Raw genomic sequence first — 21,056 nt, 5'->3', positions numbered from 1 at the left:
CAAAATAGTATCTCAATAACTTTAGGCAAAAAATAAAGAGTGTGGTAGAGATCTGTTGATGTGTCATCTTTTAAGTATAGACATAAGACCTTGTTGGGAATGAGGGCAGCAAAATCTGGCTTGAAATAAGTACCATGCAATGAAAATTGAGTCTGGAAAGTCAGAACTTAAAAGGTCATAGAGTGGAATGCTGTAGTCCCAGAGTTGAAATAAAATATATGTACAACAGGTCTACAAGAATTTTAAAAAGGTAGAGAGGAAGTCCAATAAACAAGGTCCACAGAATGAAATGGCTTTCAAACAATAATATGCCAGAATTCTTCAATGGAAAAGAAAAATCTTTGAGGGGATGTGGCTTCATTAACCAAAGCCACCTAAATCATGGAACTCATTGCCACAGGATGTGGTAAATAACTACAAGATACACAATGAGGCTGGGAAAATCTTATTCACCATGATTCAGTCCAAAAGTACTGGTGGAACAGAACAGAGCAATGAGGTCTGATGCTAAGCTAGAGCTTGAAAAGATTCAATCCCTCCCTGCCTGAGTGGGTGATATCTTTTAATCATATTATGATGCAAAAGGCTTTCCAATGGCTCCTCTATCTACAAGTTGTGCCCTTTGAATTTAGAACAAGAAGGAGGAAGGAGTTCAGTGTGAATATTCCCCCAACTACCACGGTTATTCTGGATTTGAGTGCTAAAGAACAAACTGGCCGATGAAATGTTCTTCCTTGACCTGGTAAAATTTATGAGTTCTTGAAGCAAAATAATGCTCATTGCATAATCATAAGAATGGTCATGGTCAGCTTATGGAAGTAGAGGAGGAGAAACATGTTTTTTTCCCTTTAGTCCTTACTTATGCCCCTTCTAGACCAGAGAAGACTTGGAAAGCTCTTCCGCAATGCTCAAAGAGGGTCCCCTCTCCCTGGGGCTGAAATGAACTGAAAGCATGAAACACATGCTTTCCTCAGTTCCACCAAATCCCACAGCTCTCTTGCCCATAGTTGGGAAGCAGAACAAAAATGAGCTAATGTACAGGATGAACAGCAGAACTCCAACAAAAATACCTCTAGCAGCTAAAATACAGGAGTGGCTTGCTTCAGAGGATGCTCTGGTAACACAGAGATCTGCATCCTGCTTCTGGGCTAAAATATGTGGTGAGGAAAAAGGGAGAGAAATCTCTTTTATGTCTTTTATCACATATGCTATGTGTTCTATCTGTTTGGGTTTTTTCTGCAGTTTTACCAATTCTAGTCACAGTAGAAGCAGTTTGGACAGGACTCAGAAAATAGACCCTGATTTCCAATTTCTTTGTCATTCTTTGCCCTTCTGTTATTGGTGCTGGCTATAGGCAGCTCCTGCAGTCAGTGGGAAATGAGACAGGATATTAAACTATTAATTTCTTCTTTGCTGGCTGCCTCAGTTTCTTATCTCAGCAATAGCACAAGTATTCTTTATCAAGATAATGGTCATAACAATGTTAATACCTGTAAAGGTCTTCAGATCGTGTGAGGAAGAGGCACAAATTATTACTGAACTGACGAGGGGGAATGAGCTGTTACAGAGCAGACCAGTGATGCACTTAGTCTTACCTTCAGTCCCCAATAGCTTTTGCCATCTGCACCAGGAGAAGACAGAAACACTACCAAGGTTTTTTCAGGCACACTGTTTCTCTTCTCTTTCCTTTCTTTTTTCCCCTTTTTTTGGATTCATTTTGTAGCTATGTCACTACATCACCTTAAGTACAAAGCCAAATCCCTGACCTCTGGTAATAACCAGCAATCATTCTGGTCCATCCCCACTGATTGATTTTTGTTTTGTCCATATAATGATTCTTTAAGCTCATTCAGCTGCAGTGACTGCACCTCTTACGGTAAGAAGTTTGCACTGACATTGCTGGAAACCCCTGCAGGCATGAATGGAAAGGTTTAGAAGTCATCATTTCAATGTAGACCGTCTATGGCAAGCTGAAACGCACCTGGAGAAGACTCATTGAGAGGGTTCAGGGCGGCTGCCCTCCGTATCTTCTCCAGACAAGTCTCTTGCTCTTTTTTAATGATGCAGTTGGAATGTGTTGCTGTAACCTGAAGTGTAGGGAAAAAAAAAATGTAGAAAAAAAGAACAATTACAAAACTTAAAATACCTGGAGAGTTTATAGTGAAACACCTGTAAGTCTTGAGGACACATTCCAAAAAGGAAAAGAAATAAAAACATCCTTAGAAGATGAGAGGAAGCTGCAACTTTTATTCCCCACAGATACAGGCAGAAGGCCTAAGTCAACTGTATGGATTTATAGTTCTCATAAATTGTTTGGGAGAGTTTATGTTTTTCTCCCTATCAAAGTGTATTTTCTAATGTGTTTCCTTTATTTTATTCTATTCCTTCCACCTATTTGGCTGGAGTAAAGATGCATCATATAAATACAAGAATTTAAAGAGAAATCAGAAATCAATAGAGTCACAGTTTGATCTTCCACCAGTTTCTCATGACTCTTTCACAATCCATTAACCTCACTCAGGACTCAAAACTAAATTAAAAGCTCTTTCTCTGACTCTTTCACTCCTCTCCATTCCTTACTGTGTCCTCCTTTCTTTATTCCCCATGGATAAAAAGCAACTTTCTTGCCAAAAGAGAATGCAATGCCAATTAAACTGAGAAGACTTTATCCAAACCTTTTCTTTCTTTTTTCTTTTTTTTTTCCTTTCTTCTTCTCCCCCCACCTTTATCTTTAAGGCTCTAAGGCATCCCACCATAAGAAAAAAAAAGGCAAAAAAAAAAAAAAAAGAAAAGGAAAAAATAAAGGGTGGGGGAAAGAAAGGACAAAAAATTTAGTAAGAGGAACATTGCAGCAAACAGAATTCAGGCAATCCCAAAGCAGCCACAAAATAAGAATGAGACCCATTCCCGGAAATCAATACAAGATTTTATTCCTGTTGCAGGAGGTGGCCAGGGGATATCAATTCAAGGGCAGTGCAGTCTCAGGTTTCATTAGATCATTTTGTAAGGGCACTTCTATGGTTCAAATCATGCTCAGAGGAAAGCACCACAAAAAACAGTGCACTGGTTGAAGATGGGATGGGTCACCCTGATCCACCGCAAGCAATTTTGCTGTTTCTTACTTCCCATCCCATTTCCTTCACTCTTGATGATGGGAAACTACAGAGGAAGTCGAGTGTACCTGCCAAGTGGAACAAGCAAACAAGGAAAGCAATACCTGAATTTCTAGAAACATATAACCATAGAACTGCTGTGGTTGAGAAAGACCTTTAAGATCATTTAGTTACACCCTTAATCTATCCACCAGTACTCCATGTCCCTAAGCACCACATTTACAAGCCTTTTAAATACCTCCAGGGATGGTGACTTCCTGGGCAGCCTGTTCCAATGACTGAAAAACCTTTTGAGGAAGAAGTGTTTCATAATACCCAATCTAAACCTCCCTGTCACAACTTGGGGCCATTTCCTCTTGTACTATCACTTGTTACTTGGGAAAAGAGACCAACACCTGGTCTAGAGGTTCAATCTCCTTTCACGTAGTCATAGCAATAAAGTCTCCCCTCAGCCCTATCTCCTCTCCAGGCTAAACAACCCCGGTTTACTCAGCCACTTATTGTCAGACTTGTGTTTTGCTGCCCTTCTCTGGACCCACTCCAGCACCTTAGTGTCTTTCTTGTAGAGAGGGACCCAAAACTGAACACAGGACTTGAGGAGCAGCCTCACCAGTGCAAAGTTCAGGAGGACAATCTCTGCCCTAGTCCCAGGCCAGGGTACTGTTGACCTTCTTGGCCACCTGGGCACAGTGTTGGCTGGGTCCTCTTCTGCCAGGCAGCCACTTTTCCCTAAGCCTGCAGCATTGACTGGGGTTGTTGTGACCCAGGTGAAGTATCTGACACTTAACTTTATTGAATCTCTTACAATTCAATCTACTTCAGTTTATTTTGGAGCCCCATCTGCAGAGTTCTACTTTACTTCCCTCACATCCCAGTAGAGTGAAAGGAGTGATCTGTTTGGGTCACCAATGCGTTGAACTATCACCTCATGCTAAACACACTGTTATCCAAAGGCACATATCATCCTCATTTGGTGGTACTTGCATTCTTATGTGTGCTAGAAGGCATGGAGGCCTTTACACACTTGTGGCCTTGTAGCAGGTACAAGCCACTCTGTTTCAAAGACAGAGAGAGTTTCCTAATGCACCTCTACTGGAAAGCTTTACTTCTCACTTGTAGGAACTGATAATACTGCACAGCTTCATCTCTAAGAGCCCAGTAATAAATTTCAGCTATTTTCCCCATGGGAGACAGCAGTCATAACCATATGAGACTTGTTTATCTTCAAAACAAATACTATTCTGTTCTAACAGCCCCCAAGGGTCTGGAAAATACATACTGTCACAGGTCTCTGGGATTTCCCAAGAACATGAAGGCTTTTGCTACATCATCCCCTAAACCTCACCAAAGATTGGGAAAATTGCATTGGCTGAGATTCAAGTTCTTAGCATATCTTTTTAAAAGATAAAAGAGAAATAGCAAGTAAATCAGGCTTCTGCTGGTAGTACTGGTTCACTCTCCACAGTTGCTGAGGTCTGAAAGGCATGTCCAGGGTTGTCTCAGTACATGAATATGGCAGACTCTGTACTATTCGGTATGTGCAGATCAGAAAACCCATCAAGTAGTAGTTGTTATATATATTAGTTTTAAATTATTATCATTATTATGATTATTATTGTTGTTGTTGTATATGCAAGCTGGATATGAATAAACAAAAGGAGATGTTTTTCATACACTTATTGTTAACCTACAGAACTCTCTTCAGCTTGATACTGTGGATGTTAAATTTTACAGGTGTTCAAAACATATATACTTATATACATATGTATGCAAGGTACATCAAAGGATACTTAACATTAACAAACCCACCATGGACAACTTTTGATGTCCTATGGGACATCAAAAACTCCAGATCTTTGAGAAGAAGGTTTAGATTCAATCATAGTGAAAGGACAAGAGTGTGATTTATCTTTTATATTTTGGTTATCTAGTAAGAGGTAAATCAAAGTCAGGATTTGATTGATTACAAAGAAAGTCTCAGGTTAAAAGCTCAGATTTAACTGTTTTCCTTGCAGACAGGTATAGCTAATCAGATGTATGTGACTAAACTGACTAAATTCAGTCAATTGTTTCTAAATCTGGCTCAGGATGTATTTGAAATGCAGACTGCAGTGCACAGAGAGCACTAGAGCAATGTGCTTCACCTATCCCCATGGCTTTCCTTAAGGTTTTGCTATTGGCAGGATTTGATGTGATTTCCCATAATCATCTTTATGCCATTTTGTAGCATCCTTCATCAACAGACTTCACAAAATAATAATGGGGAACACAGAAACTGAGGCAGAAAACAAAGAAAAGGAGGAAACATTAACCTCAATGCCAGAGCGGAGAATAGAAGCTGACTGTCATCTCCACTATCAAGCAATGTCATATCTGAGAAAATAAAGCTGGGTTTGGATTGTTTATAACAAAAGGGGTTTTTTTTCTGCTGAATAAAGAGATGCATTAACGCTCTCATGTTTTCCTGAAAGGATCCACATGTTTCATGTTTCTCCATTAACTGTGTACCAGTAAAGCCTGTAATGTGTCGAGTCAATATTCAACAACTCAACAGCAGAGCACAATTCAAATGGAAGTGTAAGCTTGAACTTCATGGCCTCCTGATTTCATTTCTTTTGCCTCAAGGACATTTGCAATTTCCTGAGTTCGGTAGACAGTCTGGTTTCAGTTTCCCAGAAGATGCCAGTGATATGTGCAGTTAAATAATGTTTTGACACATACTAGAAAAATCAAGAAACCAAATTGATTGTGCATGAAATTGAGTCTTTTTTTTATTTTTTTTAAGAAAAAAATTACTCTCAATGGAGTGAAGGAGCAAAATTCTCACCAAGTTTGAAAAGGCATATATTTGTACAGGTAGAAAAACAGTAAATACAATGAGTGTCTGTTTAGTTCTGAGAGAACAAAAAGACAAAAGCAGCTAGCTAAGCCACTAGAGATGGGCAAGAAGCTTTAATTTTTTTCATGTATTTTTATTAAGGTAGCCATCACAAAGACTGGCACGTGCTGTGTGTAACCTGTAGTTACTAACTCACTGTTGTTCTGATATGATACTATTAATAACAATCATCTCGTGTTATGTTACGACCTACGTATGTTCTCTCACACATATTCTCAATGTGCTGCTTTACTGGGAACTGTTCCATTAAGAAAGCCACTGTTAGCACATAAACCTGAGCAGAGAACCAGGTGAACATGTCTGTGCTGCTTCTGAACTTTCCCTAGATGTGCATATAAATCAGATTAACATATTTTAACGTCACCTATTTAAGCAAGGTATTGCTCAAACTTATGGATACTCTGTGGAAGGAACCACATGAGAGGAGTTGTGCAGATCAGAAGGGCACCATGCCCTCCCTTGCTCATGAAAATAAGGTTAAATTAGCTCTCTTTCTTGTTTTGTTTCAAGCGTATCACATACTGAGTTCAAGTGCATTGAGCCGTTCTATACTGGTAAGGAAACAAGTCAAGCTGCTGGATTTTGTGCATAAAGTTCTACACCGCACAATAACAGCTCTGCACCTCTTCCCAGTGTGTAGCACAGACTATGCCTCACGTTAGGCATGAGGGCTGCAAGCTGTGCCTCGAACAGTCATGTCCAGTAAAACTACAAAATCCTGATCAAGTGTGCAAAGGAGCACAAAGCAAGACTCTGAGTAGGCAGCAGAGACAGGAGGACTCAGATGCATTAGGAAGATGCTTCCTCCGTACTAAGGAACAAGGGATATGAACTTAAACTTAAAACAATGCTTAGGTGGCTGTCCTGACTTATGCACTGTGTATATGCACTGACATGCATCTATACCCAAAGTGAGCAGGTCAGAGGTCTAAGCACAGATGTCTAGACCATTTGATGTGCCTTAGGGCATCTCACAACCTCCAGCTGCTGCTGTCTGCATTGGCCTTTATGTTTGCCCTTTGTCAGGTTATTTTGGACACTGTCGGGTATCTTTAATGGCAAAAGACATTTCTCTTTCAGCCCTTGAATAATTTCCTCTGCTATACCAAGTGAATATAGGTCTTCTTGGCAAGACATTCTCTACGAATGAGATATTATCCCTGTGCCACATCCATAGTCACTGATGAAGACTTCTGCATATGAGAGTTGTTGGACAGCTGCAAGGATTTGGAAATTCTTCTAACACCTGAAAGTTGTGCACTGAAAGAGGTATTGGTAGCACCCAAGTTAATCATCCCATAAGCCAACAGAGCAAAATGGTCCAGCCAAGAAACGTAACTGACTACAGTGATTCAAAAAATTCTGCTCTGCTCATTTTACTCTCTGTAAGAATACTCAGAAATGCTTTAGAACATTATTTCACTACATGAGTTAAGTCAGTGGACCTACAGAAGTAAGACAAGTCACTGATTCTTTAGAAACTTTAGGATCAGGAAACAGGCTTTGAAGTCATAGTAAAGATGTGATAACAAAATATCACTTGGCATTTTCATTTCTACAAAGACATGATCAAACAGAGCAATTCAGTACCAGCAACTGTTCTTGTGCATCTCTGTATTATGCCTGTAAAATCCTGATTCTTTTTTTCTTTTGCAAAATGAATGAGAATATTTCCACTCCATTCAGAATATGTCATATGAAGCACAATAACAAGAGGAGTAAAGAAATACAGATAAGAAAAAGCAAAGAAACAACAACAAACCCCTTTCATTAAATCCCACATGGACAGTGTTTCACATCAACACAGAGATGAAATAGAGTCTGATTCACCTTTTGTCTGTGTTGTCTCGAAAGTAATGCAAGACAGGAGTTGAATCCACATTAGATCACTCACTTCATGCAGAATTACAGTTTTTATTAATTCCATGATGAATTTCAGAGTTTAAAAGTTAGCTTAAAACTGATACATTATTATGTGAGCGTTGCAGAAAGAAGCTTACTTGGTTGTGGAAACAACGTTACTTGATTTAGTTCTAGTTCTTATCAAGAGATGATTTAACTGGTCAAACCAGAGCCAAGGCTTGCAAAACATTCATGTTAAAAAATGGTGGCTGGGAAGGAGCTCTGATTATCTGGACTTTTTTTCAGAACTGATTTACATCATTACTGGTACCCACAACACTGGCTTGGCAGTCAAACAAATTGTTCTTCAGGAAGGCCTTACACGTTGTTCCTTGATTGCGTTTTTGTCTGCCTGTGTAAATGGCACCCAAACTACCCTAATTTCAAAACACTTCAGACTAAGTGAAAGGGTAAAGCGATTAGAAACTTATTCAGACCAAGGCACAATAGTACAATCTGCAGCGTAGTTTTGACACCATGCGTTAAGCAAACTGTGCAGGAATAAAACCAAAGCTCCCCACAAACAGAGCACACTGCCAAAAAAAGGCATCGATCCCTTTCAAACAGGCTTACACGAATTTAAGGTACGGTTCTCTTCTAACACTGATGGCTCCTGGAGAGATACATGTTTCACTGCTGATTAGAAAATAGCAGCAGCGTAATCAACATTCCCTTCACTCAGTGGATACCTTCTGAAGTGGTAACTCTGGACAAAAGATGTGTTATGCAACATGGGGTAAACCTATTCTTGAGTTTACCTTAACTGGCTTTTTCTCCTGAGGATCAGTTGAAAAGCCTCTCTCTGAGCGTGGTGAGGCACTCTCAGTATAGATGATGTTGATGACTTCCCCAGGAACCGACATCTTGACTTAAACCAAAATATACCCTCTTCCTATTTCTAATAGCAGGCAATTACCAAGGTGGTTTTTTTTTCAAGGCGTTGTGCTTGCAGGATGCAATCACTTATTGGAAAAAGTGTTTTAAAACGTTGCTAGACGTAATGTCCTTGAGGTGGAACTAAAGGTCTAATAGCCCTTTCTGATTGCTGATTGCACCACATAAAATGGCTTTCTCCCATTGTTCCTGGGACTTTCTCCTCTGAAAATGAAACTCCTAAAAGAACAACTCCCAATAATATGTACTAGATGACTTTGTCCTTTGTTCCTCAGAAGTCACCTGAAAAGCTGACAGAGTCCTGCCAACATTGCAATTCCTGTATGTTTCCAAAAGTTTTCAAGAACAATGAGACTTAAGTGTCCAAATCAGTGTCTACCATCATACAAACCTGACTGAAACCTCATGGGAAGATTCTCACCTCTCCAAGAGATTTTAGTTTAGAGCAACAATGGTGTGTGTGGCTTTGCTTGTATGTGCTGCTTTTGCTTTACCTGTTAATCTGGTTTTATCTTAAACCATGAGTTTTCTCATTTTTACTCTTCCAATTCTCTTCCCTATCCCACTCGGGGGGAATGACCAAGAGGGCTGTGTGGGGCTGAGCTTCCAGCTGGTGTTAAACCACACCAGGAGTGTAATCACTGCCACGGATCTGCTGGCAGTCTTGTTAATACAGTCGAGGATGGTGTTGGCTTTAATCTCCTTTCCTTGGGAACTATGTAATGTATACAGAGTCAAGGCTACCAAGTAGCTGAATGGTTTATCACACAGAAAAAAACCCAACTCTTGATGACTTTCACTGAGTGAAAGCTGAGGGAATCTGTGCTAACCTAAGACTTCTCTCACTGCAGGGGCATTGGGAAACAGAGAAGCTTTTAGGAGTCCTGCATTTGTTGTGCTGCCGGATGCCACATTCACTTGCAAGGCAAGTTCTTGTTATTGCTCGTTATTATTTGCCCATTTATACTTCATTACATTTAAACAAAACCCTGAAGAGAAAAGGTCTTAGACAGGAAATTTGTTTTGTGCAGGCTCCCAGCAAGTTCAATAGAAACCCCATCTGAGTCACACTTGGAACAGAAATGCGTGATGAACAGCTACAGGAGACTGCAAAAACACTTTCTACACACACATACACACCCCCTACCCAAGGGAGAAAGCTTTAATTAATCTACTAATTAAATTAAAGCTATTTGCCCTCAACTATCACACACATTCCTCCCTTTCACTCCTCCCCACAGGCAGCTCCAGCAAGTGCATCGTGCTACAGCTCTCACTCCAATATTCCCCAAAGGGGCTTTGGGACTGGGGAGAATGTTGAAGAAAGAAGGCAAAGAGCTCGTTACAACGGTGGCAATGTGAAGTACTCAGTCTCATTCTCAGTCTCCTTCCCCCTTTCACTGCTAAGAGACATCGGTTTAGATGTTGTGCCAAAGTGGTTGAAAAAAACCCAACAAGCCACAACCAAGAAAAACCCACTCAAATACCAGAAGGAATCAAATCTTTGCACAAAAGACTGTGCCTGAAGTGGCTTTCTCAACAAAACCTTCTTTCTCCTTGCCATGTCTGAAGGGTTTCACCAGTATTTCACTGTAAAAACTCAAGGAGGGGAATAGAGTATATATTCATGGTGGAAAGAAGGGAGCAGACAGAATGGTGTGTAGAGCACAAATGCAGTGATGAGCCAGTGTGGAGCTGAGCAGCAGGGATTACAAAGAAATAGGGGCAGTGTAGGAAAACTTCCTAATGATGATCAGCAAGGCCATACATGGGTAAAACACCACCAATAACAACAAACTATCACTGAAAGGAAGAGTCATCTTAAGAGGCATTTATGATCAGCTTTGGTTGTCCTTCATCTATGGACATTGACTGCGAGGAAAGTACAGCCGTGGCTGTAAGGAGATTGCTGACAGACCCACGGTGCATGAGCTGCTTTGTTCTTCTGACATCACAACTTACAACTGTGATGAGTATGATGTAGCTGTGCTCTCCTATGTGTTGGCCACATTCATAGCCCTTTAACATTGATACAAACACAAAATGTGACATAGTATGTTGAGCTGATGAGTTGACATGATGTGATTGCGCTGATGACTCGAGTGACACTGAGGTGTCATTCATGTCACCAGTCCTCACTTGAGTGACACTGAGGTGTCATTCAAGTAATCCAGTTCAGAGCTAAGGAATATTTCTGCTCTGGTTAAAGATGTCAGTGTGAAATACTTCACCATTTTGGAACCAAAATTTTACAATATCACTCAGACTTCTTGGGTTGGGGGCAAAGGGGAGTCCGTATATGTGAATGTATTTCTGCAGGATGAGATATTGAAACAACTGAGTTTTCTACATGATAGAAAAATCCAGAATTAGCCTGTACAAATTTATTAACTACTGTAATCTTTTAGTCTGGGTTTAAACTACAGAAAATGATGCTAATGCTACTTTTATTAGGTTAACTAATGAAATAGGGTTCCTATTCTTATGACTGTCTGCCCGACGATGGGTCCCTTATCTCTGTATTCAGGACTGCGTAAATGCCGTGCTGCTGAGACACATTAGCAGACACTCCTCTCACAGCCAGTTAATGGTTTGGGCATGCAGTGGCCATCAATATTTATGGCCTAAGTTATTTGGGTGAAAAAACATGGTATGGAGAGACTAGTAACAAAAACAAGAGCTCAATTTGACTCGTGTAGCTGTAGATACTGTACTAATGAATCCATCCTCACCCTACTTCTTGTAAACAGAATCACAGAATTGTAGGGGCTGGAAGGAACCTCAAGAGATCACTGAGTCCACCCCCCGCTGCCAAAGCAGGTTCCTGTGATCTGTGCATTGCTTTCTCACCTCAAGGACCCCACATTTTATAGGCAGTGGAAGTATTGCACTGCCATTGGGCACATGATTTAATCATGGCTGTGATCCTGTGATCGCCAGTATTTAAATACCTAGTAGGAGCTCTTTAACAACCACATGTAAATGTGATTCTCAGAAAACATAATCTCTGGTGATATGCATTTATATCATGACAATGAATAGCTAAGTTCTGGGTAGGCAAATCATTGCCAAAGGGGTGATCAGTTCCACCAACACAATTCCCTGCACAGATACAGCAGACGGTATTTGATATGTTTGTGATTCATAGCAATTTAGCCACATGCCATATTTCTGTCTTGGGTATTTGTAAGCTTGAAAATACGTTTCAGGATGCCCTAGACATAACTGAATGTAAGAAGCCACATTACCTGTTAAATGGTATTTATTTTGTTAAAGAGAAGGAGTTGGCTTCTCAGCTAATGTATATTGACAAATAATGACTCGCAGTGGGAGCTCTGGCCTTTGTCTTTAACTCTATGACCTGTATTTTAAGAACCTGAGAAGATGCAGCTCTGAACTAGGATCACGCAGTGAATGCAGTTCAAATACGCCTTGTTCAAGAACATGCAGTGAACAAGTGATGGAATGCAATTTTGGACCTCAATTTCCTATTCCTGATATTTCAAAGGAACAATAAAAGCATATTGCTTTCATAAACGCCATAAAAGAGAAGGACATGCTCAGACTCGCTATCAGCAGGGACCCATGGATTAACTACAACAAAACCTCTGTAGGTAGAAAGAAAGCAGAAATTGACGTTTTCACAGGAGCTTGCAAGATAGGGAAACACAATCACACCCAAGTCTTTTCTTTAGTCACAAGAGTCCAACTCCAGAATGTCTTCGGTGAGGTGTGACATGTAGTGGGATTTTGGTTTTGCACACTATAAAAAAAAAAAAACCCAGACCCACCAATCTAAATCCTTTTTCTGAGGAGCTGAGAGCAGCAACTAGATGGAGGGAGAGTACAGACAGGTACCAGCAATGTGTGATGAAATCTTCAGCCCACATCACACTGGGTAGAATATTCAGTAACATTATGTACTAACAATGGGCCAGCTACAGCCACACACCAGTAAGCCTCCTCTGTTGGAAACCAGCCCTGAACAGCCCTGCTTTTTAATTATTTATTTCCCATTGCTGTGGGATAGGACTCCCAGAAGTAGAGATAATGTTTTGGAAGGGTTTTGGAGGGCACATCATGTGAGGAGCAGCTGAGGGAGCTGGGGATGGTTAGTCTGGAGAAGAGAAGGCTGAGGGGAGACCTTATTGCCACCTACAATTACCTGAAAGGAGGGTGTAGAGAGGTGGGCAATGGTCTCTTCACCCAAGTGACAGGTGACAAGATGAAGGGGAATGGGCTCAAGCTGTGTCAGGGCAGGTTCATATTAAATGTTAGGGAAAAATTCTTCACTGAAAGAGTTGTCAGGATGTGTAACAGGCTTCCCAGGGAGGTGGTTGAGTCACCATCCCTGGATGTGTTTAAAAAATGGGTAGGATCAGGTACTTAGAGATACAGTTTTGCATAGGACAGATATGGTTGGACTCAACGATCTCAAAGGTCTTTTCCAACCTACTCATTCTGTGATTCTGGATAACACACTCTATAAGAGGTGTATTTGAGACCACATCTAGCTGTTGCTGTGTTAGACATACAGCTCCTTCCTTCTTCTTCCCCAAGTTTCCTCTTTTTTTTTCCCTTTCCTAACATTTGATGTGATAATACTTACCAGTTGCTGTATCGAGAATATTTTGCCATTATAAACCCTAAGTTCCTATAAACCACAACATAAATATGTTACTATCTCCTGCAAAAAGTGGGACTCCTATCAAAATGCTTTGGGTAAGAAAGCATTACCCAAATGCTTTATTTCATGGCATAAGGATAAATAAGATGCACAGGTATTGCCCATGTGACAATCTCTGTAAGCAGCATAAAATCCATGTAGCAATGAATTCATCACATATTCACCCCTCATGAGGCATTCTTAGAATATCCTACAAGTGACTACCCCAGATTTCACGAGCTGAACTTCAAGCAGCTTTCAAGAAGTTCAGAAATACAATGTATAATGAAATATCTCTGTAAAATTACTAGAAATCAAAACTGCAAAACACAGAGCCAGATTTCATACTCTATCTGAAACCCCTGCTTTACCCTTATATCCCTGCAGGGTATGATTTGGTTTAAGGAGGGACAACATGCAGTGGTAGCAATAGTCTTCTTCTAAGAACAGATCGCCCCCTTAAAGGGTGACTTCATTCCAAAGAAACCTGCAGGACTTGGATGCATTTCAGACACTGACAGATAAGCCACAGGTCTCACTTTCAGAGTCTTGTCATGACCCAGATTCTCCTCCAGCATTTTTGTGTCCTACTGCTACACTGAAATCTGCTCAGAGAAGGGATATCTAACTGAATAAGGACAGATTCAGGATACATTTTATTATCCTCATGGTACATCTCCTGTTGTTCTCCGTTCCAACAAAATGCAGCAGGCATCTGAAGTGTAGTCACCTTGGTTGGCAAGTACAAGGGCATTCTTGATGCAGAACTCGGTGGCACAGGGTCTCTCTCCAAGGGTAACAGATGCTTCAGCTGTGCTGTTTGCAGCTGACTGCAATGCGCAGACATTTAGAACTCAGAATCTTTTGCATATTTAAACAAGAGATGCTTTTTCAATGTCACAAAAAAACAGAAAAAGCAAAAAAAGAGATCTTTAAAGCCCCAGCATACCTGGTTACCTCTCTCCATTAAAGATAATAAATGCTGGATAATACTTTGAAGTCCTTCTTCTCAAATTTAATTTGCTAAATGGGTAGAAGCATCAATAAGCTGGCACCCTGGAGAAAAAGGCAAGGGTTCTGCTGGGGTATTTATGCATGCCATATTTAATAGGGTCCTTATATGTTGACATGGGGACCCTAACAACTGGGCTTGAAAATGCTGGATCCCACTTCATCAATGGCAATGGCCACATTAAAGACCCAGTGTCACGTCATTCTGAAATCTTCAGCTATTCTACATTCCCATATGTCTCTTGATGTACTATACATTCTTTCCTTCCAAGAAGTCAATTTCTCTTCTGCTAATGTATTTCCAGTTACAGAGAAAAAAAAAAACCAGTTCCACCACTCACTTCTCAGGCAATTCATGTCCTTATTGCCCATCCTACAGCCAAATGCATGCAGTGGAATAGAGATGTGAAATCATTTCCTTGAAGGTAAAGTAAATTTTCATAACTCCCCTTATTTCTGAATTGTGGTATGACATACAACAACAAGAGGTATAGATCTGAAGCCCTTGAAATGGTAACATTAAATTACAGTAATATTTTGATTTGGTTCAGACTGAAATTGAAGAAATCTTGATTTTCCCTGGAGAAAGGTAGGGTCAGAAACAGGGACAGGTACCTCACACTGCCTTGTTTTTTCTGCTGTCAGAAGAGAACACTAACACATGTAAATACTGTATGTGTAATGCATGCTGAGGAGAGAGAATGAGAACAGATTTCTCTGCAATGAGAGCAAATTGCTGTCATAATTCTGGTAAACAGAGACTTGAAAGCAAAATTGGTGGAACCTATTTTATATTGTCCTTTGTGGGTTACTCTGTGCGACTCCAATATATGTTAACTGTCATTTATTTAATTTTCAAGATTACTGTGTTCAGAAATTCTACAGTACACCTTTGACAAGGGATATACCTATTTCCCATTTTCACTTATGAAAAAATAAGCTGAATAAAAACTCTGCCCCATAACACCAGCAATCAGTACTGCAAACAGAATTTTCTCTAGCCTACTGTTAACCATACCCATCCCTGTTCACCTTCCTTTTATTCTTTGTGTTACAATACATTAAAATCCGGATTTTGTTCTTCCACAGTTTTGACAAGTGTTTGTTCACAATGGCTTCTGCCAGCTTCTGCAGCTGTTTGATTTAGGTTTGGGTGTTGTTTTCTTTTCCAAAGCCATGAGAACAGCTGGAATATTGCCACTTCACATTGCTCAACATCCCAAAGCATCCCTTTGTGAGCAGTGCCGTGTAGTGGGAGGTGACCTCAGGACAAGATAGTTTGCCCCTTGAATATTAATTGTCATCTGAAAGGTGTTACTTTGGATTTCAATAGCAGACATATAGGAAAAAATCCATGGACACGAAAGGGAAAGGAAGTTGATTTTCCATCTTTGTGTTCTGTAATAAAATATCTGCATAATTAATGGCGTAACCAATAGTCTACAGTATGAAAACCAAGGCAAAATAAACTTTGTAATTTCTGGTCTCTATCTACTCCTTTAATTCAGAGAAAAATGCCTAAAAGATTAACATGCAGCTAGTAAACAGCTAGATAAATGGAACAAAGAAGCTCCTGAGAAGTGAAGAAGGAATAAGTATGTCAATGAAAACATGAAGGCATAAAAGAGATGATGATTTACGTGGGACTTCATGCCAGTATTAGAAAATGAGGGGGTACTGAGCTGTGGCCTGCCTATCCCCACATGGGCTGCACCCAGAGGTGGGTGTGTCCCCCAGCTCTCAGTATATGGATTTTTATGGATGAGAATAAATTGGCTATCTTGTACAAAGAATGTGAGAGAAAAGCCAGAAAAAGAAGGATGCTCAATCAAAGTACAGTACAATGAACTGATGAAATAATGCCGTACTGCACTCAGATATGATTGATGATTTTGTTTATCACTTGAGCTGTAAAATAGATGGAATAGCAAGCCCAGCTTTTTTTTTTTTTCCAGGTTAGTTGAAAATATAGATCTCAGAGTATCTGAAAGCCAGGTGTCTCACAGAGCTGCTTCATCCTGGACAGATCTCTAGGCAGCTCACCAGCATGTGCTTCTCCATAGTGCAGCACTGAGATATTAACAAAATTTCTCATAACTCATACAATCTGTCTTTGGCACCATCACTCTCATACTTGAGCACACCTTAGCATTAAGTGGATTTATCTTTTCCACACCTTTTAGAGACAGGGGAGTACAGCTGGCCTCGTTTGGCAGAGAGAGAACTGAGAAACAAGGAGCTGCAGCATTGCTCAAACTGAACACTAATCTGGAGCAATAAGAACGTTTGATCTTCAAGCTCTCATGCCTTAGGTTGCTGCTCTAGTTACCAGTGACCCTGAATTACAAGACACCCAAACTAGCTGTTAGATTAAAATAAAAACAGAATTAAAACACTAATATCTGGGATGTTTTGTGAGCAGTAACACAAGGCTTTAGCTATTGATTCTGGGGATTCATGTCTCTTGAATGAGCTCCTGTTAGGATGTCTAAAGAGATTTGAGATTATGTTGATTTTAATTTTTCTGTAGGGAATTAACAAAATCACTGTCTTGGCCTAAACATTTGCATGAAACTGGCAGAAAATTAATTTGCCTGAGAATGTGGTCCTTCTGTCACATTTAGTTGAAACCACCCATAGCGTTCAGGATTTGGGGGTAGGTAGAAGGGGTAAGTAGATTTTCCCATTCCTGGAGGAATGGAAAAATAAATACCCATGCATAGTTGTGTTCACATCAGTTTGCTTTCCTCAGGGTACCAAAGGCCCTTCAGCATCTTACAACCCATTCCAAGGGATGCTGCTTCCCTCTAACAAGCTTCCTATCTCTCCCACAGGGGGTCTGTAAATGGAGTATGCAAGGGAATACCTATAGCTACAGTCAGTTACAAGATGAACAGTAACTTCACCACTTCAATGTCAAACCTTTTAGACTGAAAATATATAGTGAGGCTCAACAGTTATTTTAAATTAGTATACAGGTTGTTCATCTGGAGTTCTTGTGTTGGTTCAGACATAGTAGACAACACATGATGGTCAAAAAGATTAGCTTTTGCACATTTACTCTGCTGGGACAGGTACTAAAATTGACTAGTTTAGGCTGTAATTGCACAAGAATTTTTAGTTTCTATTGCAATGCAAAAATGTCATGTATTTTGTTAATGTTTTTTAAGTAATGGAGCAAATTACCATAAGACTGGCTAACAGAGATATAATAACTAAAACCAGCTCAGCCAGCGGGCAGCAAGAAGAAAGAACATTTTAATATTTGTGAGGAAATAAACACAAATTTATACCCTTGAGCTTCAGCATATCTCTAATCTTATCCAATGTGCGTTTTGCATTATCAGTTATTATCAGCCCTTAGCAAGTAAGAAAGCCAGAATGAAGGTCCAAAATGGTTTTATGTCAAAATAAAGTAACATGCTCAAATGTGGCTATCAGATATGATTAATTACATTCAAAAAATTTCTCTGCACATTCCATTCCCAAATCTACAAACACCAGTACCTCAAATTATTGACGAACTGTTTTTAGGATTCTTCAAAGAACCAAATCACCAGCCTGCATTTAACCTCAATAACCCCTGAATAACACACTTTGGCCACGGATGCTGAGTCAGAGGGACACTGTGGTACTGACAGCATTTGAAAAACATACACAGAAGCTGAAGTGTTTTCTTTTTCCATCTAAATCTCTTAGAGAATTAATAGGAATTTTACACTCCAACAGAAACCTACTGAGAAATGTTGGACAGGAAAGGATGTTGCATAAATATGTTATCAGGGAGACCAGAAGCACTAAAAAACTTTGCCATTTTGTGATCCTCAGCAGAACTTTTCACTGTAAGTGTACGGGTCTATAAAGTACATTGGAACAGTGAGTACAGCCACTGAGACAGTACAAAGGTTTGGAAAACATTAAACTCACCAAGTGACAAATGAAATCTGGCCAAAAAATGCTCATTGAGACTATTTTCCTTCAGGAGATAACACGTTGATTAGGTTTACAGTCTAAATTGCATTGATAGCAAGGAAAAAACCTCAAACGAACCAAACAAAAAGGGGGAAGTGCTCCCTTTCTATACTGTGTCTTGTTTGAAAACAGTATCTATTTTAGAAATTGTACTTTGTACCAAAAAAAAAGGGGGGGACAGCTGCTGAAATTGAGATTAAATTCTTTAATCTTAACAAGAAAGAATTCTATCAAAGCACTACAAATCTGTTGAAATGTTATTATATGGGGAAAATATATTTCCTCCTCTCTCTAAAATGGATCTTTGCAGTTTTAATTTTTGACACTACAGACACAATGATCCTTTAGCATCTGCCCTCACCCATAGAAGAATGCACATTCAATACTTTATCTTAAAAATATATTCCAAGAAAGGTATTAAACAATATTTATGACAACCTTACGAACCACCCTTTGAAGATGAGTTCTAAGATGTTGATAACAGAAAACAATCAGTTGGCAACAGTGACTTCCTGTCATCTATTCATCATCCACATGACATTCATAAAATGTAATGTACTGCTTGATATAGAGGAGGTTTCTAAACACTGAAGAGCTTGAAGCCTGGTTTAAGCTAATTTTTGATGACCCTGCAGTAAGGAGAGCACTAGGGAGGTTTAGATTGACAATATCTGAAGGTGTTTGTCCCTTGCAACTGACTATAGAAGCATCATCAGTGTATATGGGTAGATCTATTAATCTAGACATCCAGCATCTAGGTGGCTAAATATTGGCCCAAATACATTTCCTGACATCACTTAGGTACACAGTTCAGCCCTCACATGCACAGGGAATAGAGAGGCAGGTCCCATTCCTTGGGGAAACTGATGTTCTCCACTAGGGGCACAATTAGCATTATATGGCATGGAACAAACATATTTTGGTATAGTGGGGGACCCTTATTTCCAAAATCCTCACTTCAAAGTGATTTCCACTTGGAAAAAAAAAAAAAAAAAAAAAAACCAGAAAGAAAAATCTGAGAGCACCCCCATTTTCCTTTCAGGAACATGAGCACAAGCTAACCTGGAGTGAGCTATTCACCCCTTGCATGGAGAAACAAAGACGGATTAGTTGAGTTGGGTTCTGTGCCTGTGGGACCTGCAATGATAGAAACACTTGGCCTTTATGGTTGGCAGGGGTTTTTTTAATGACCCTCGTAGATTTTGCTTAAACAGCCATGTCTCTAATACTTTGAAAAAGCAGCCCTAGAAGTGGCCTTAAGCATTGTAAACTCTGCCTTGCATGTACTTCCTAACCCCATGGCAATTGCATAGGCAACGTCTGGACAGCTCATCTGGAGAGCCTTGTGGTGTGTAACCCTGGGGCAAGAGCTGATCCTGTATGCTCCCCCAGGCAGGCTTACAGCATAGCTACTTGATCCTCAGGAAAGCCCCAATTCTTGCCGTAGGACATATATTCATTCTGAGAAGCAGCAGAGTTTATTTCCCAGATTGGGAAGAAACAATTTACTACAACCATGGGGAGAGGGTAAAGAGGGCATACAAAAGACCAATTCCCTAACAGTGCAGTGATGCAAATATGATTTTTTTTCATATTCTTTTCCTCTCTTTGTGCTCTTTTCCTTCTGTGCCCCCCTCCCTTTTAGTGTAGTTTTGGTTCTGCATCACAGCTATCTCTTCAAGCTGACGCCACAGTAAATCTTATCAGGCTGCTGACTCAGCAAACCCAAGGAAGAACAGGCCACCAGCACACTTGCTTGAGACTTGGATAATATCCCTCCAGGTCCTGGATATTAATAGCTGAGCGATATGAAAAATCACTGATTATGATTTTTTCTTTTTTAAGGCTCCTTTTCTAAGAGATCCTTTTCTTTTTATTTCCCAGTGTGTAATTTGACTGCTCATCCAATGCTTCTTCAAGCTCATGAATACAAAACCAGCAGGGAGAAGAATCATATTAATGTCCTTATATCAGTGTTGTCATCATATTATTTGCCTGTCACAGGAATTATTACTACTACCAGAGGGCAAAAAGTGAACACATTAATTTAGGGCAAGAATTTTCTTCTTTGTAACCTTCTGCCATGTATTTCTAAGACCTAAATATCTGCCCTTCCTAAATAAGGAAAGTTGCATGCAGATGCCTGTGCTTGTGGACCATGCATTGGTAGAATATACATAATTCTAGACTTTCTTTTTTTGGCTGTGATTCATATTTTGTGCAAATAAGCTTCATAAGCTTAAAAATGTTTTAACCAAATGAGTCTTTCTTTAGCTTTTACAATAACCATAACTGACACCTGATGTGCCCAGTGTGAAATTACAAGTGCTGGAGCACCAACACACAACATCAAGGTCTTCCACCAGCTTCACGCATCTCAGACAGGGTGCCAACATGCTGGGTTCTCTCAGAAAACCCAGGGACTTATAGATATCTCAAGTGGAGATGTTATCTTGAAGTATCTGTCACCCTGTCACTCTCCTCAAGTACCTATCCCACCTAGCTGACAGGCTAAGGACCATCTGGAACCTAGGATCCTAATTTTTGCGTCTCTGAAAGGTGCTTGAATTAGGCTGGTGACAAGGGCACTTCCATTGTT

General features: G+C 40.0%; 1 protein-coding gene across 2 annotated transcripts in view; it reads right to left on the bottom strand.

Annotated features, from left to right (window-relative positions):
- The window catches only part of ADCYAP1R1 (ADCYAP receptor type I), a gene marked incomplete at both ends in the record, with an annotated part of 106,866 nt that overhangs the window by 79,216 nt on the left and 6,594 nt on the right, over nucleotides 1–21,056 (bottom strand). For both annotated transcript variants that reach the window (XM_084280389.1, XM_084280390.1), the window contains one exon: nucleotides 1,982–2,087. In XM_084280389.1, the coding sequence (XP_084136515.1) occupies nucleotides 1,982–2,087 (106 nt within the window). The remainder of the gene's footprint in view (nucleotides 1–1,981; nucleotides 2,088–21,056) is intronic.

The sequence above is a fragment of the Gallinula chloropus genome (genome assembly GCF_964237585.1).
Source record: "Gallinula chloropus genome assembly, chromosome: 2".
NCBI classification, from domain to species: domain Eukaryota; kingdom Metazoa; phylum Chordata; class Aves; order Gruiformes; family Rallidae; genus Gallinula; species Gallinula chloropus.
The sequence above is the reverse complement of the archived record's forward strand: the minus strand, read 5'-3'. Positions and strand labels throughout refer to the sequence as shown.